The sequence below is a fragment of the Delphinus delphis genome, chromosome 1 (assembly GCF_949987515.2).
Source record: "Delphinus delphis chromosome 1, mDelDel1.2, whole genome shotgun sequence".
Taxonomy (NCBI): Eukaryota; Metazoa; Chordata; class Mammalia; order Artiodactyla; family Delphinidae; genus Delphinus; species Delphinus delphis.
In genome coordinates this window covers 135786176-135805038 of record NC_082683.1, presented here as the reverse complement: position 1 = coordinate 135805038, position 18863 = coordinate 135786176, and the positions used below count along the sequence as shown (strand labels likewise).

Sequence of the window (18863 nt, the reverse complement as noted above, 5' to 3'; positions counted from 1 at the left end):
AATAACCATTTTTAACTGACCATTAAATAATTTGTGAGATGTAACTGGGTGGAGGTAGGGTTTATAAGATGAACTCACCCCTATATTATTTATAGTTCTTCATGTGCCCTAGTATCTGAGAATTGTAGTATACAAGACAATCTGCCATGGAGAAAGTGGCTAAATAAGGAGAAAAATGACACAATCTAGGACAAGCACCAATTCTACTTCTGTCAATCATGTCTTCATATTACCCATCATTTCCTGACCTGGCAAAAAGTCAGTCTGAAGACTACCAATTTGTACCTACTCCTTGATGACATCAAGAGACATGCCCTAATGGCTCTGCCAATAAGCACAGAGAAAGGAAGTCATTAAATCATAGCCCCCAAATTTTTAATAGTAGAAAGCCTAAAATTATCTTTGAAAAGTAACCAAGTCTAAAATACCATTTTGCAAACTGAGGGTTGTAACTCAATATGAGATCATGAAAGCAATTTAGTGTATCATAAATCAGCATTTAAAAAAATCAAATAGAAACAATTAGAGAATACAGAATATAAGTAGTAAGAATAAGTATTGTTTCATGAGAAAATATTTTTAATCAAATATATTGCACATACACACATATACAGATGCATGCAAACATATAAAACACACACATCTGTCTGTGTAATGAGGTCATAATTTGTATGTATTTTTTACTGTTAACTCAAAATATATAAAGTATGTATCTATTGTTAAGAGCAGATATTTTTCTTTGTAAATCAAGAAGCTTTATCTACTTTTTGTAATCTAATTTATCCAATTAGAGTTGGGTTCAGAGATCCTTCCCAGAACAATCATAGTAAAAGAAAAATGCTAATAAACTTGACCTTTATATTTCTCATTTACAACCTTAGATCATACCCAATAGACTTTTCTCAGTCGAAATACTCTTTCCACTGCAAATGCCTTCCTCTTTTAGTCTCCTCTTCCTCATTCTACATTATATGGCTGCCCTCTCCTCTGTCTACATTGCTGGTTCCTCTTTATCCTCTTACCTCCTAATTGTCGAAATTATTTTTGTCCTTGAACACTGTTAATTCCTTCTGTACATTTTTCCCTTGCTGAAAATCTATGCATTTGCATGGTTTCAAATAATATTTCTGTTTTGTCTCTGCCTTCTAAGTGCTTGTAACATAGTGAAAAGGACGTGCATATATGCTATGCCCTTTCACAGCTCTGTGCCTTTGCATAAACTACTTCCTCTGCCTAGGAAGAAATCCAGCCATAAATGAAAGATGAGAAGGAGAACACAGAGTTAAGATATTTGCTTCCCTTTTTTTCAAGATGAGGTGATCCCATTTATTTTTTTATATTTTTTTAAAATTAATTTATTTATTTATTTTTGGCCGTGTTGGGTCTTTGGTGCTGCGCGTGGGCTTTCTCTAGTTGTGGCGAGTGGGGGTTACTCTTCACTGCAGTGACTTCTCTTGTTGCGGAGCACAGGCTCTAGGTGCGCAGGCTTCAGTAGTTGTGGCATGCGGGCTCAGCAGTTGTGGCTTGCGGGCTCTAGAGTGCAGGCTCAGCAGTTGCGGCGCACGGGCTTAGCTGCTCCGCGTCATGTGGGATCTCCCTGGACCAGAGCTCGAACCCACGTCCCCCTGCACTGGCAAGCGGATTCTTAACCACTGCACCACCAGGGAAGTCCTTGCTTCCTTTTTTATTTATTTATTTTCTGTTTAAAGGGAGTGATTTGCTAAGGAAACTAATCCATTGAAAAGGGAAGTTAGAGGAAAGTTATTTTCTTAGAGGAAATAATTTCTGGAACAAAGTCTCCAGGAGCTGAAATTCAGTCAGTAGTTATAGAATTTTCCATAGACTGAAGAGGTATATCTTTTCTACAAATATTGGAGGAAAATAAATAAGGGTAAGAATATCTATAGGTATTTGGTGGGAGGGGAGTGGCACAGATCTGCATAAGTATTACACACCAACAGGAATTGAAGGCCTTTATATTTATTTGTAAAGTAGGAGGTATAATGAACATGATGGGGAAGATGCTTGGGTCAGAGAATTCAAGAGAATGGCATAGGGTTTAGAAAAGCACTTTGAAATATGAAAAAGGGCACTGATCAGGATCCACAGGCAGCTTTGAGAACACAGTTAAGAATGCAATAATGAATTTACAGTGGTTCAAATTTGTTCTGCTGTGATTTTTTTTTCCCCGGCTGTCCTAAGCAGCCTGGGGGTAGGCATGAAGAAGGTAAAAGGTTGGACTGGTCCACGGTTGGAGTTTTGCCAGGCAGAGGCAATCAACACAAGGCAATGAGGGTAAAGGGATTAAAAGCTCAAGGACTGATGGAAATGAAAGTAATTCGGGGAGGGGCCTGGTCAAATGGAACAGAATGAGGTAGTCAAAAAAGGTGAGTTCTATGAAATGAAAAAACAGATGTTAAAGGAGTAGGGGAGTAAACATATATAAAAAAAACAACAATTTAAAGGGTCAGACATAAATAAATAGAAGTTCTAATATTTTCTTTTCTTCTCAAGAGCATCTTGTAGATGCTACTCTGGAGACCATACCCTAGAGAGACAGATATGAGTGTTCCACACAACGGAAAGGCATAAAAGTGACATAATTAATAAGCTGCAACTGTGTCATTCAGCTCTGAGAGAAATGATAAAACCAAGTTTCTGACTCTTTAATGCTTTGGACTGGGCCACAGTGAAGCTCAAGGTATTGAGTCATAATGAGGTCCTGAAATCCTTGCAACTGCAAGAGAACTAGGCAATGACCATATAAGGCTCAAACAGTGAAGTACCAGATGCATTCCTACCTCAGCTAAAGAAAATATCCTTTAATTGCAATATAGTAAGAAAAGCCCCAATTTTAAAATGATCAGAAGTTTCAACAATGACACGGTAGAGTTCCTACTTCCTTAGCAGCAGAAATTGTCTCTTGTATATTGTACCAAACAACTACTTACCTGAATAAAATGTGTTGATTTTGGCAAGTTCTTTTTCACAGGTTTGGAAAAATTTTTCTTCAAACTTGGCAAAATACCTCTTTACTGTGTCCTCATCTGTAACTGAAAGCAAGGAAAACAATATTAAAATTTAGTGTCCAAAGGCGAACTAGGAAAATTATGGAAATAAAAATTTAAATTACTACTTTCTTAGTCTTCGAATGTCAATATATGTATTTCTTTGAAAAAAATGAACTGTGAACTATATTAAGAAAAGGCTAATCAAAGGCCTCTTCACAGGAACACAATTATTTTTTAATTGAATGAAGTTTTCTAAATCTCTACTATAATAAACTTATAGTGGTGGACAAAATACGTGTTCATAAGACTTCAGAAGACACTACTGCAGAGGTGATCAAGGGAAACTAGGTGCTGGGAGGTGAAGTGAGTAGGATTCAGCAGAGAGTAAATAAAGTATCTCAGGATTAAGTACTGCATTCACAAAATGCAACAGATAATGAAGACATGAATATGTAATGTGTTTCTGGAAAAAATGAGTTGATTGTTCTAACTATATTAAATTGCTATCTACTCATTTTTACCTTAGCTGCACCAGACACAGAGAAAGAGATGTAGACTGATAGTTATAAATTAGATATTCCAAACCTTCAGTTGCTGGGTAGGAACATAAATGAGTTAAGTAAGTGGGTAATTGTGCAAGTATGGTGACAAATGGCAACTGACACATTCAGGATAAGTAGTGGTATGGATTCTGGTGAAGCGGAGAGCACAAGTCCATCTAGCTAGTTGCTGCTCAGGTTGTCAGATCTTCCAATTTTTCAGTCAGAAGCCATAAATCTAGGTATTTTAAAAACACTGTGTGGGCCAATCAATATATGTCTTTGCAGGCAGGATCCACTTTGTGAGCTGTCATATAGCATATTGATTTACTGAATCTCGTAGTATAGATATATATAGCTTCAGGAACCCCAAGCCTAAAAAGGGTATGTTTCTTGCCCAAGTAAGCTCTGACTAGACTCCAGATGCTAATCATAATTTAGAACTACCCTATTTCTGGATCTCTGGGGCACTCTAAGCTTGAAATGTCTACAAAAAGTACAGGTTCTTTTACAACCCTCAGATGCTCCAAATCTTAGTGCAATCCTGGAAACCCTTAAATAATTCACCTGTCCAGTGATAAGAGAAACAGTATTTCCCTAAGTAATATGTAACACACATACACACAAATTCATAGTACCAGAGATATTTTAAAGAAAACAAAAGCTTAAAACGAAGTTTAAAAAAGCATGTTGAATCTATTCATTTAATTTGAATATACAAATGTAAAAAAAAAATAGCACTACTACTTCTCTATTTCTTATGCTTTAGAACGGAACAGCCAATGCAGGATTCTACTGATTGTGCAGTAAAGAAGGGACAGCTACTTTAAGTACCTCATGTAAGCTTAGCAATTTAGGTACAATAAAGGCTATAATTGCCCAAGGCCAGTGAGAATTATTTTTCCAAACCATAAAGCAGGTCAAAGCTTTTTTTAAAGCTGACCTTGAGTTAAAGATGCTCCATGGTAACATATGCTGCTCTTGTTTTTTGGTGGCAGGGTGGGGCTGGGGGACCACGCTGTGTGGCTTGCAGGATCTTCGTTCCCAGACCAGGGATTGAACTCAGGCTCCCACAGAGAAAGCACAGAGTCCTAACAACTGGACAGCCAGGAAATTCTCCAGATGCTGCTCTTATAATACATCTGGTTCTAGTTGATATAGAATAAGAGTAAATCTTACTCTACTTTACCTACTCTTTTTTTTTTAATTTTAATTTTGTTCTCTATTGTATTGTTAGAGAAGAAAACCCCAAAGCAAAAAGTGGGCTTGGTCATATTTACTTTGTTTCCCTATTAATAGACAACTTTCATTACCATAAAATGATGGAAATAAAGAAAGTTGTCCCTCAAAGTGATTTAAATGTAGTTTCTGTTTAAAAAATAATTTTGCAGGGGAGGAATAAATTAGGAGTACGGGCTTAACAGATACACACTACTATATATAAAATAGATAAACAACAAAGATTTACTGTATAGCACAGGGAACTATATTCAGTATCTTGTAATAACCTATAATGGAAAAGAATCTGAAAAAGAATATACGCATATATAACTAAATTACTTTGCTGTATACCTGAGAGTAATACAGTATTGTAAATTAACTATATACTTCAATTAAAAAAATAATTTTAACATATATGAATGTTTCTATATGATGTTGCATATTCAGCAGCATCAACTATTCAAAATATTACTAAGAACCTAGAAACAACAAAAAATCTAAGCCTCTGAGAAACTAAAACGCGTGCAATAAATTTTATGTATTAAAGCATGAACATTCTACCCACGAATCAATGTCATATGAATTCTTCATTTCCTCGATCTAGAGACTATTTTATCTAAAATACCAGCAGTCTGTTATCTAGTTTTCTAGTTCACATATAACTTAACAGCCACAAATCAGAAGAGGGTCGAGTAAGATTACAGCAACACTAAGAAGTAATAGCAAACAGAGAGAGAAGAGGAAAAAAACTATAGATAAAAGTAGCAAGAATAGCTGTGTAAAATAAATTAAATGAAGGAAAATGTTCTTGTCATCTCAGATTTCAAAAGACACAGTAATCTACTGTAATTAGAAGTACACTATTGGTAAAGAAATTAGGAAAACACAACAAAAAGAAGAGAATAGAGAGTCCAGAAATAGATCAGCATAACACAAATTTAGACTGAGATAAAATGGTATCAAATCAGTAAGAATGGACTACATAGCAAGTAAGGTTGGGTGAATTGGCTACCCACTTAAATAAACTCCAAATGGAGTTAAAGAAACATAAAATACTACAAAAAATTAAATAACTCTACATGAAGAAGCTTCCTACACAGTACACAAAACAGAGAGGATAAAGAGAATGACTGACATTCTCACAAAATGAAAAATCTCCATATCAAAAGATACCAAAAGCAAAGTTAAAAGATGAACGACAGGGAAAACATACCTGCAACATTTAAAATAAAGAATTCACATGCAAAATATATTTTACAAAACTCTTACAAATCAATATTAAAAAGATACTCCATAAGAAAGATGGGTAAACTAGAGAAATTTATGGAAAAATATACAGTGTACAAGTGAAAGGATGTTCAACATTCCAGATATCAGATAAATGCAACTTTAAAACAATGAAAATATAATTTTTCAACCATTGGATTGGAAGCAATTTTAAAATAGTGGTATTATCTTGGCAGTGGTGAAAGTAAATGAACACTATCACTCCCTGTTGGTGGAATGTAAATCTGTAAAGCCTTTTAGGAAGACAGTAACTATCAAAATTTTCAATGTGTTTAATCCCACATGTAGGAAGTATATTCTAAAGGAATCTCTGCACATTACTTTTAATAGTGATAAAGAAAACAAAGTGATATCCAACAAAAGGGGAACAGTTACATAAATTACAATAACATTATATAACACCATGCAGCCATTTTAAATATGATATGCATATATCTTGGTATTTATGAAAATCCCAAGACACAATGCTGAGGAAAAAATTTAAATAACAGAATATATACAGTATGATTTCATTTATGAAAAAATATAAATTAATATTCATATGTACATTCATAGAAGAGTAGAAGGATGCATACTAAACTGTTAACTGTGGTTAACTCCTTTGAAAGAGGAGTAAGTATGAGAGGGATTCTCACATTTTACTGTCTACACTTATTATGTTGTATTTATTGTATCCATTACAATGAAATGTATTTATGAAGGATAAACTTTATTGTATAAATAAAAGGTATTATTAACTGGAAGAAAAAAGAAACATGTCACATTCAATTCTTTAAATTATACCTAACCAGCATAGCTAGTTTAAAAGAATATAGTAAAAACCTAACCAGCATAGCTTGTTGAAAAAAATATCTATGTCAGAATTTAGAGGTACATAGAATGACTAAGACTTTCACTTCAGTAATGAGTTGGTAGAATGCTGATCTACAGAACATGAATTTCTATTATAAGATGCTTCCTAAAATCTATCTGCTGAATAATATTAGAAATCAGTAACTAAATTGAAGGAACAGAGAATTTCAGCATTCAGAAATCAACTCGTCCAAGTTTCTTGTCGTATAGGTGAGGAAATATAGGTGTAGAGAGCCTAGATAATGTAAGGTTTTTTTTTCACCCCCTCCAGCAACAATGTAAGTTTTACAGAGACTAACTGTACTTTCTTATTGTAAAATAAAGAATATCAAAGTGACTACAATGTGTTACATGGGTGTTATGAACTGAATTGTGCTCTCCACGCAAATTATCCCAATATGACTGGATATGGAGATAGGACACTGAGGAGGTAATTAAGGTTAAATGAGGTCATAAGGGTGGGGCTTTATTCCAAAAGGACTCCTGTCCTTATAAGAAGAGGAAGAGACATCAGAGATGTCCCTCTCCCTCCCTCCCCACCTCTCTCCCCTGCACGTGCACACAGAGTAAAGACCATGTGAGAAACAGCGAAAAGGCCCTCTGCAAGCCAGGAAGGGTCTTACCAGAAGAGCTGGTACGTTGATCTTGCATTTCAAGCCTCTAGAACTTTAAGAACATAAATTTCTGTTGTTTAAGGCCCCCAGTCTTTGGTATTCTGTTATGGTAGCCCGTGCAGACTAATACAACGAATCTAACATGTCCTAATGTCAATTAGTCACAAAACTATTAACTCAATAATTAGTCACAAAAGACTAAACTCAGTTCAAAGAAAGCTGTTGTAAATAAGTGCAAATCTTAGCAAGATATATCAACAAATATAAGATTAGCATCAAGAGGAAAAAAAAAGGAAGACAAAGGGGTGAGAAAAAACACAGAATTGGCAAAGAATGACTCAGAGAGCACTGCTGTAAAGAACCCTTTGCTCTTAGTTAAATAAATATTAATTCATTCAGTTATACTAAAGAGAGAGAGAGAGGAGGGAGAGAGAGAATGAGTGAAAGATTTCTTTGTCATTTCTGTTATGGTCTTATCTTTACCTTGCATTTATGGATGAGTACTAATCAAGGTAAAATATTCCTACTGCATAGCAACCACCATCAAGTGCTTTTTACAGCAATTTTCAGGAATATTTTTATTTTTTACCATGTCATCTTATTTTCACATGCAGTCTCTCAAAAACCAATTCTTTAAAACCACTAGTAACTTCTTCAAATATCTTATATGTTCCATTCACATTTTTATTACTATCAATACTTTCAAGTTTCTTAATTTCCAGATCTGTGAGAGACTGAAGGTAAGAATTATCTTTTTTTCTTTACAGATCCTATGCCCAACATAATGTCTGGTACATAGTATGTGCTCCATACATTACTTTTTTTAACTGTAAAAATGAAACATATTTGTTTCATAATAATTTTGAGAAAATTATGATTCTTTATTAAAGTTTAAAAAGACAAAACTCCAACAATTAAATATTTGTACACAAAGGAATGAAGTTGCACCCCCACCTCACATCATATACAAAAACTGAATGGATCAAAGATTTAAATATAAAATTGTAAAGTATTAAAACTCTCAAAGGAAAACAGGCATAAATCTTCATGTCCTTAGATGAGGCAATGGTTTCTTAGATAAAACACCTAAAGCATAAGTGATAAAAGAAAATATTGATTAAATTGGAGTTCATCAAAATTAAAAACTTTTGTGTATAAAAGGGCACTATCAATAAAGTGAAAAGACAACCACAGAATGGGAAAAAATATGTGCAAACCATATGTCAGATAAGAATCTAATACCCAGCATACATAAGGAACTCTTAAAACTCAACAATTAAAAGACAAAGAACCCAATTAAAAAATGGGCAAAGGATCTTAATAGACATTTCTCAAAAAAAGATATACAAATGACCAATAGCACATTCCAACATCATCAGTCATTGGGGAAATGCAAATCAAAACAAAAATGCCACTTCATACCCAGTAGGATGGCTATAATAAAAGACAATATTAAGTGTTGGCAAGGGTGAAGAGAAATTGGAACCCTCATATACTGCTGGTAGGAATGTAAAATGGTGTAGGCACTTGGGAAAACAGTCTGGGAGTTCCTCATAAAATTAAATATAGAGCTACCATATGATCCAGCAATTCCACTTCTAGGTATATACCCAAGAGAAGTGAAAACAAAAACTTACACATGAATGCCCATGGCAGCATTATTCATAATAGCCAAAAAGTGGAAACAATCCAAGTGTCTAGCAACTGATGAATGGATACACAAAACATGGCATATCCATATAAAAAAATATTATTCAGCCATAAGATAGAATGTAGCAGTATTTCATGCTACAGCATGGATGAACCTTGAAAATATTATGCAAAGGAAAAGAAGCTAGACACTAAAGACCACATATTATAAAATTCCACTTATATGGTATGTCCAGAATAGGCAAATCCATAAAGACAGAAAGTAGACTAGTGGTTGGCAGGGGCTGGGGGAAGGGGGAATGGGGAGTGATGAAAATGCCTTGGAATTAGATAGTGGTGATGGTTGTGCAAGCTTGTGAATATATTAGAAACCACTAAATTACACACTTTTGACGGGTGAAATTTTATGGTATCTGAATTATATCTCAATAAAAATAATTTAACTCCAAGGTTAACCCTATAAAAGAAACACACTGATAAATTAAAGCATATTTATTTATTTATTCAACAAATAATTATTGTGCCTGTTAGATGACAGGCTCTGTGCTAAATGCTGAATATATAATGATGAACAAGATAGATGTGGTGCCTGCCCTCACAGAGTTTGCATTCTAATGACTAAGGCAGAAAAAAAAAATCCACACAAATAAACAAATAATTACAAACTGTAAAGTATTGTGAAGGCAACAAACAGGGTATTGAGATAGAAGGTAGGTATTGGGATGGATGACTATCCTTTTTGGCAGGGTAAGAGATGGTCAGAAAAGACCTCTCCATAGGAGATGACATTTAATCTGAAACCTGAACCTAAAAGATAAGGAAGAGCAAGGGCAAAATGATTACCAACAGAAGGAACAGCACATTAGGAAAGAAACTCGGGTGCCTGAGGACCTGAAAGCAGGTCACAATGGGACTGACAGCATGATGTGATAGGAAATAAGGTTAGGGAAGTAGGCAAAGGCCTTTACATGCAGGAAGGCCACGTTAAGGAGTCTGAATTTTATTCAAAGTGCAATGGAAAGTTTTGAAGAGTTTTAAGGGGGAGTCTAAAAAAGTAGAAGAAAAAGGTAGAATTAGTTTAGCTTTACTAAAAGATAATTTAAAATAGCATTTCCCAGGACATTAGTATGTAGATGAAGGGAAAGAAGGAGAAGAATTTCAAGGAATTCAAATAAGTTTGGAAATATGAGTCTAGAGTTAAACTGATCCCTTTAATGTAGTAGTTCTCAACTGGGGATGATTTTGTCTCCTGGGGGTCATCTGGCAATGTCTGGAGGCATTTTTGGTTGTCAAAACTGAGAGGGTGTTACTGGAGTCTAGTGGATAGAGGCCATGGATGCTGCTAAACACCCTATAATACTCAGTATATCATCTTCTCTCTCCCCTTTTCCTCAACAAAGAATTATCCAACCCAAAATGTCACCATCACCAAAGGTGAGAAACTTTGCTTTAAGGCAAAAGAAGCTTTACTATGCTAACAAACATTGTTATTATTCTTCAAGAAGGAGAAGTAGTATACTGTGTTTCTTAAGTTATTTACAAGAACACAATCCTTCTTGGGGGTGGAGGGGGAATGGCTGGGGGAGGATGGGGAAGGGGGTGAAGAATATCTATTACAATTTCCAGTAATATGGTTCTGTGGTTGAGAGGCACGAACTTTAATATTACCACCATCTCTTTGCATTTTTATTACACTCCATATGCAATAGTTTCTATGGCTTCTTAGTTTCTCAGAAACTACACATAAATGAAGACAGCTGATAAATAAAAATTAACATGTGACTAGGTTCCATCAAATATAGGAAGAACATTTAGCACTATTGGTTTCATGCTTTTAAGAAAAAAAAAGGTGTTCTGAGTTTTTTTTTTTAAAGTGTGATTTACAAATTAGGAATAAATAACTTGAAATTCTATTTTTTCCCAAATGCTACTTCATCAACAGATGGGTAAGTTATATAAAGCATATGGCAAAGAAGATTTCAAACACTGAAATGTTACTCTAAAATCATTGGTGAAGTAGAAATAGAACTAATCGGGCATCATTCATTCAACAAGCATTAAGTTCCTTGCATGTACCAGGCAATGAGGCAGGTGCTAGGGATATAATGATAAGCAAAATACACATAAACTCTGCCCTCACTCTACCCAAGGAAACAGACTTTAATCAAATACTCACACAAATATACAAAGTGTAGTATGGGTTTTGAAGAAAAAAGTATAGATGAGAAAAAAACAGCAGTGGGACCAATCTAGTCTGCAAGGACTGGGGGAGGGGCAGTGTGGGAGTCTCTGAAAGTGTCATTTGAGATGAAATCTGACAGATAAGTAAGCATTCGCTAGAGCAGCAGAAGCACTCCAAGCAGCAGGAACAGCATATAACATGATACTGTAAAAAGAAACGAGCATGGTACTTTTGAGAAACTGAAGAGGCCTGTGTGACTGGAATCCAGGGAGCAAAGGGGACAGTGGTGGCAGTTAAGGCTAGACAGGCAAGCAGAGGCCTGATCAGTCAGGCCTTGCAGAACAAAGGACTAGCCTTCTTCCTATGACCAATGAGACATCTTTGAAGGATTTTAAGCAGAGGAATAATTGTGATCAGATATGGTTTGTAAATGAGGTGATGTGGGGAGACTAATCAGATCTAGTACAGTAGGTATCAGATGAGAGATCATGATTGCCTGAACAAGGGTGAGGGCACTGGAGCCTGAGAAGAAGTACAGAAACTCAGTAGAGATACTGGAGATAAAATCTATAGGTTTTACTGACAGATTGGATATGGTTCTGTTGCGTACTCCCTGTATTAGCTTGAGTAAGTGACTCTCTGGCTCTGTGTTTTCTCTTTGACAAATGAGGGCATTTCAATAGGAAATCTCTAAGTCTTCCTCAAGTTCCAAATTTCATATTCTGCAATTAAAGTTGTTAATTTCTGCAAAATGATTCTGAATCCCACTAAGATGAAGTGGTCCTAAACAAGATTTTCTGAGCTACCTTGACATTTCATCATATAATATCTAACTAAATGTGCTCTTTAAATAGTCCTGGTAGAACAACAACAAAAAATTCTTTTAATTCACATTAGTGACATATAATTGAGATGAAATTAATCTCATTAGCACTAGCTTTGATATAATTGGAACTATTTATCAGCCCCAATGAATGCTTACCTAATGTCTGCTAGTCAAAAAACACCAATATATGAAATAGCAATAAATAATTCCAACAAGGGCATAATTCAGTGGTAAAGCAAAACTTCTGAAAAACTATCTTGAATATTTTAAAGTTATGACGAAAGACTTTGAACACATTTAAATAGTTATAAACAATGAAATTTGTGATGCATTATAATTATTTGCATTTTAAATTAGTATGACATTGTTTTAAATATAGCTAATGGAATTTAAATGCCATAGCAATATGATAACTGTCATCCATTCATTATCAAACACTTTTATATCATTTCATTTTCTTCTTGAACTTGTATTTCCATTCTATTTAGATTACAAAATTTATTCTAATATATTTTTGTATTTGAAAGTCATTTATTGATTATCTTATTATAGTTCCTAGCCATTAAATGTATATAAATGAAAATTTAAATACAAAAACTTTCTGAACCATAAAGCTCAAATATTAAAATTTCTTCTGGATTGGGCTATTATTACTATTATTAGAACATACTACATCAATACAACATAAACATGTAATAAGCTTGGTAAACATGAGATATAAAAAGTAAAATGCTATTGGCAATTGGCAAATAAATTTCATCTTTAATTGGATAAAACTTTTTCTCCCAATTAGTTCACATATCCATTGATAAATGTTACCTCATTGCTAGAAAGATAAATATTACATTATTTGCTAAAATGATGAATATTACATTATTTGCTAGAATATTAAGAATATTGTAGAGTGAGACAATTAAGAGGCATTGCTATCCTTATTCTTCATTTTATAGATGTAAGTTCTGAGAAATCTTGTTCACATAAATAAGTAGACTGGAATAAAAGTATGTTCTAGCAATGTCAATTCTTTGAACTCCTTCCAAGTGTTTTCCAAAAACTGCATAGGGATCTATTGTTAAAAATTAGTTTTAATAATATATAAGGTAACAAATAAGCCATTCTTCAATTTCAGTGAAAACAATTTGAGTTCAAAAAGATTTGTTTCCCTGTTAATCACTCACTTTCTCAACATCTACACCATTTGAGTAGTTCAGACTATTCCTTTGTTTGGGGGCCAGAGAGGCTATTCAGATTTAATAATAAACAAGCCTTTCTTTTATAAAACCAGAGAAAGACCATTTGAAAGAGAAATCCTGGACAACTGCCTGGCAATTACTTAGGCAAATCAATTTCAGGAATTAGTATATATGGAAGATCTGGAAATGGATTCCCCTAAAAGACAATAGAAAATAACTTTTTTCCAGCACTGTTCCTTCATTTAACCAATATGACAAAATGCTAATTTGTATATAGATAATATTTTTAAGAGAATTATCTATTCTTTACTGAATGACTTCCATTTGCTAATTCTGTTAGCCTAATTATTTCACATAACTAGAAAGTATATGCCATTATTTTAAGCCACTTTATTAATCAAATCTATGTAGTTTAAATCTACCTTTAGCTGAATTATTACTAATCATAGTTTTTTCACTTCTGTAAAGCAACGAACAGGTCATATATATTATTAAGACTGGGTTTACTATAAACAAACCAAATACAAGATATCTGATGATTGATGATTGCCTGAGAAGTATTAGTTTAACTGAATTTTCAGTCTTCTTTTTTTTTTACAAAGATGAATACAAGAACAAACCATAAGAATTATAACCACTCTGGTTACTTATTCCAAGAATAAAGCTTTCAAAGAACGACAGTTATGTAGCTATCTCATTTCCCTCTGATGTGGCAGGCAGGTAGCTAAAGATAGAATGCATTTATAATGACATAACATCAATATTCCAGTTAGATATAAAAAGCTAGGCCACACAGCTTTCTAACAAAAAATCATTGAAAAATCAAGTATGTTGTACTCTTTGTTAATCTTTTAAGATCCGTAAATTACATCTTTGTTGAAAAGCTTCCCTAATATTCCCAAATTTTATTCTGATTTCATAGCAACATATCAACTAAAAAAAATTAAACTCTTAGCTCCAATTAACTCAAAGCCAGAATTTTATATGCTTCCCTCCTCCTCTATATTCTGAGACTGTTTAGTATTCTTCAAATTAGAGCAGAAAAATAGCCACTGATAAAGACTATTCCAATGACTGATAGAAAATTTTTTAAAAATGCATTCCAGAATCACACTAAGATGAGATAACAAAGGAAAAGTATATAAAGCAATTAAATTAAGGAAATAAACTGGCTACTAAAATCAATTTTTTAAAAAGCTTAGTGATTTTATATGTTTAAATAGAAGGCTTGGTAATGGAAGGTGGTAAAGTTTCTATTTTCTTGAGGAGAAAAGAACATATTCAATTCAATTAAAGAAACATCCCTTACCTAATTTCTGATCCAAAAATCACAGTTTGGGCTCTTAATTACATATAGATAAATTTACCACCTAAACAACTAAAGCATACTTTATAGCTGCATCTGTCTTAAAAGAAAACATGGATTGAGGGTTCTAGTCCAAGACGGCAACATAGACAACTCTTGAATTCACCTCCTCCCACAGACACACTGAATCTATAGCTACTCACAGAGCAATTTCCTCTGAAAGAAATCCAGAAACTAGTTGAGTGACTCTCACATACCAAGTGAAGGAGAAAATGCCCACATCACCCACTTGAAATCATTAGGAAAGGCTGAGACACACTCTCGCCATAAACCCCACCCCTGGTCAAGCACCAGACAATGGGGAGGGAACTCCCAACTCCAATTCCCAGCTTCACCCAGAGGAGAGAAGGGGTTGGACCCCACATCTAAGGGAGAAATCGAAAGCAATACAATAACAGTAGGGTACTTCAATAACTCACTTCCAACAATGCACAGGTCATCCAGACAGAACATCAAGAAGGAAACATTGGATTTGAACAAGTCAAACCAGACTTACAGAACTTCCCATCCAACAGCAGCAGAATACAGGCATACCTCATTTTAGCTTTACTGCACTTTGCAGATAGTTCATTTTTACAAATTGAAAGTTTGTGGCAACCTTGCATTGAGCAAGTCTATTGGTGCCATTTTTCCAACAGCATTTGCTCACTTCATGTTTCTGTGTCACATTTTGGTAATTCTCACAATATTTCAAACTTTTTCAGTATTATTGTATTTGTTATGGTGATCTGTGATGTTTGATGTTACTGTTGTAATTGTTTTGGGGCACTATGAACCGCACCCATATAAGACAGCAAATTTTACCATTAAATGTTGTGTATACGGCTTGCAGGGCAGAAACAGATACAGATGTAGAGAACAAACGTATGGACGCCAAGTGGGGAAAGTGGCAGGGGGTGGGGTGGTGGGATGAACTGGGAGATTGGGATTGACATGTATACACTGATGTGTATAAAATGGATAACTAATAAGAACCTGCTGTATAAAAAATAAATTAAATTAAATTAAATTAAAAAAAAATGTTGCTTGTGTTCTGACTGCTCAAGCAACTGGCTGTTCCCCAGTCTCTCTCCTTCTCCTCAGGCTGTGCTATTCCCTGAGACACAACCATGTTGAAAATATGCCAATTAATAACCCTACAATGGCCTCTAAGTGCTCAGGTGAAAGAGTCACACATCTAACTTTAAATTAAAAGCTAGAAATAATTAAGTTTAGTGAAGAAGGCTTGTCAAAAGCCAAGAAAGGCCGAAAGCTAGGCCTCTTGTGCCAGTTAGCCAAACTGTAAATGCAAAGGAAAAATTCTGGAAGGAAATGAAAAGTACTACTCCAGTGAGCACATGAATGATAAGAAAGCAAAACAGCTTATTGCTGATATGGAGAAAGTTTCACTCATCTGGAAAGAAGGTCAAACCAGCCACAACCCTCCCTTAAGCCGAAGCCTACTCCAGAGGAAGACCCTAAGTCTCTTCAACTCTATGAAGCCTGAGGGGTGAGGAAACTGCAAAAGTTTGAAGCTAGCAGAGGTTTTGGTTCAAGAGGTTTAAGGAAAGAAGCCATCTCCATAACATTAAAGTACAAGGTGAAGTAGCAAGTGCTGATGTAGAAGTTGCAGCAAGTTATCCAGAAGATCTAGCTAAGATAACGAATGAAAGTAGCTATACTATAAAACAGATTTTCAGTGTAGATGAAAAAACAACCTTCTATTGGAAGAAGATGCTATCTAGGACTTTCACAGCTAGAGAGAAGTCAATGCTTGGCTTCAAAGCTTCAAGAGATGGGGGGACTCTCTCATTAGGGGTGAATGCAGCAGAATACTTGAAGTTGAAGCAATGATTATTTACCATTTCAAAAATCCTAGGGCCCTTAAAAATTATGCTAAATCTACTCTGCCTGTGTTCTGTAAATGGAACAACCAAAGCCTGGATGACAGGACATTTGTTTACAACATAGTTTACTAAATATTTTAAGCCCACTATTGAGATCTATTGCTCAGTAAAAAAAAGATTTCTTTCAAAATATTACTGCTCACTGACAATGCACCTGGGTACCCAAGAGCTCTGAAGGAGATGTGCAATGAGATCAATGTTGTTTTCATGCCTGCTGACACAACATTCATTCTGTAGCCCATGGATCAAGAGTAATTTTGACTTTCAGGTCTTAGTACTTAAGAAATAACATTTTGTAAGGCTACAGCTGTTATAAATAGTGATTCATTTGATGGATACGGGCAAAGTAAATTGAAAACCTTCTGGAAACGATTCACCATTCTTTGTGATTAATGGAAAGAGGTCAAAATATTAACATTAACATGAATTTGGAAGAAGTTGACTCCAACCCTCAGGGATGACTTGAGGCGTTCAAGACTTCAGTGGAGGAAGTAACTAACAGCTATAATGGAAACAGCAAAAGAACTAGAATTAAAAGTGGAACCTAGGGGCTTCCCTGCTGGTGCAGTGGTTGAGAGTCCGCCTGCCAATGCAGGGGACACGGGTTCGTGCCCTGGTCCGGGAAGATCCCACATGCCACGGAGTGCCTAGGCCCGTGAGCCATGGCCGTTGAGCCTGCACGTCTGGAGCCTGTGCTCCGCAACGGGGGAGACAACAACAGTGAGAGGCCCGCATACCACAAAAAAAAAAAAAAAAAGTGGAACCTAAAAGATGTGACTGAATTGCTGCAATCTCATGATAAAATTTGAATGAATGAGAAGTTGCTTTTTATGGATGAGCAAAGAAAATAGTTTCTTGAGATGGAATCTAGTCCTCGTGAAGATGCTGTGAAGATTGGTAAAGTGGCAACAAAGGACTTAGAATATTACTTAAACTTAGTTGATAAAGCAGTGGCACGATTTGAGAGGACTGACTCCAATTTTGAAAGAAATTCTGTAGGTAAAACAGCAATGCATGCTACAGAAAAATCATCTGTGAAACGAAGAGTCAATCGATGAGGCAAACTTCATTGTCGTCTTATTTTAAGAAATTGCCAGAACCACCACAGCTTTCAGCAACCACAATCTAATCAGTCAGCAGCCATCAACATCCAGGCAAGATCCTCCACCAGCAAAAGGATTATGACTTGTTGAAGGTTCAGATGATGATTAGCATATATTTAGCAATAAAGTATTTTCTAAATTGAGGTATGTACATTTTTTAGACATAATGCTATTGCACATTTAACAGACTACAGTATAGTATAAACATAATTTTTATATGCACTAGGAAATCAAAAAATTGTGACTCGCTTTGTTGCAATATTCACTTTACTACGGTGGTCTGGAAGCAAACCTGCAATATCTCCGAGGTATGCCTATACGTATTCTTCTCAAGTATATATTATACATGGAACATTCTCCAGGATAGATCATATGGTAAGCAAGAAAACAAATCTTAATAAATGTAAGAAGGTTGAAATCATATCAAGCATCTTTTCCAACTACTATGAAACTAGTTCTAGTATGAAATTGGAACCTCTATGTCTCAAGCCCTATAGCTATCTTGAACTATATTCAGTTCCCTGAACCAGCCATACTTTTCTTACCTTTGGACCTTAACATGAGCTGTACTTCTGCCTGAACATTTTCCCCCTCAGCACCCGAAAACTGTCTCTTTCCCCAGCCCCAACATTCATATGCACACTATCTCCCTTGTTCCCTGACACTTACCCCATTCAAAAACCCTTCTCAGAGATATTACTGGCCAGAACAGCCCTGAGCATTTTTTTTTTTTTTTTTTTTTGCAGAACGCGGGCCTCTCACTGTTGTGGCCTCTCCCGTTGCGGAGCACAGGCTCCGGACGTGCAGGCTCAGCGGCCATGGCTCACGGGCCCAGCTGCTCCACGGCATGTGGGATCTTCCCGGACTGGGGCACGAACCCGTGTCCCCCGCATCGGCAGGCGGACTTCTCAACCACTGCGCCACCAGGGAAGCCCAACCCTGAGCATATTTAACACATTAAATTATTGACTGTAAATAGTCTATGTCTCTTGGGACAAGGAGTATCAGGTAAATTTCAGGCATAGAATAGGAGAAAGGATATAAGGGAACTAAGTCTTAGGGGGCTAGAAAAGGGAAAAAGCTACAATGAACCTTATGGGTTAGAGTAGAATCAGAGATATCAGTGTGAACTC

General features: G+C 35.5%; 1 protein-coding gene across 1 annotated transcript in view; it reads right to left on the bottom strand.

Annotated features, from left to right (window-relative positions):
- The window catches only part of XPR1 (xenotropic and polytropic retrovirus receptor 1), a 199241-nt gene that overhangs the window by 76019 nt on the left and 104359 nt on the right, over positions 1-18863 (bottom strand). The window contains exon 3 of the mRNA XM_060034998.1: positions 2952-3053. Coding sequence (XP_059890981.1) covers positions 2952-3053 — 102 coding nt within the window. The remainder of the gene's footprint in view (positions 1-2951; positions 3054-18863) is intronic.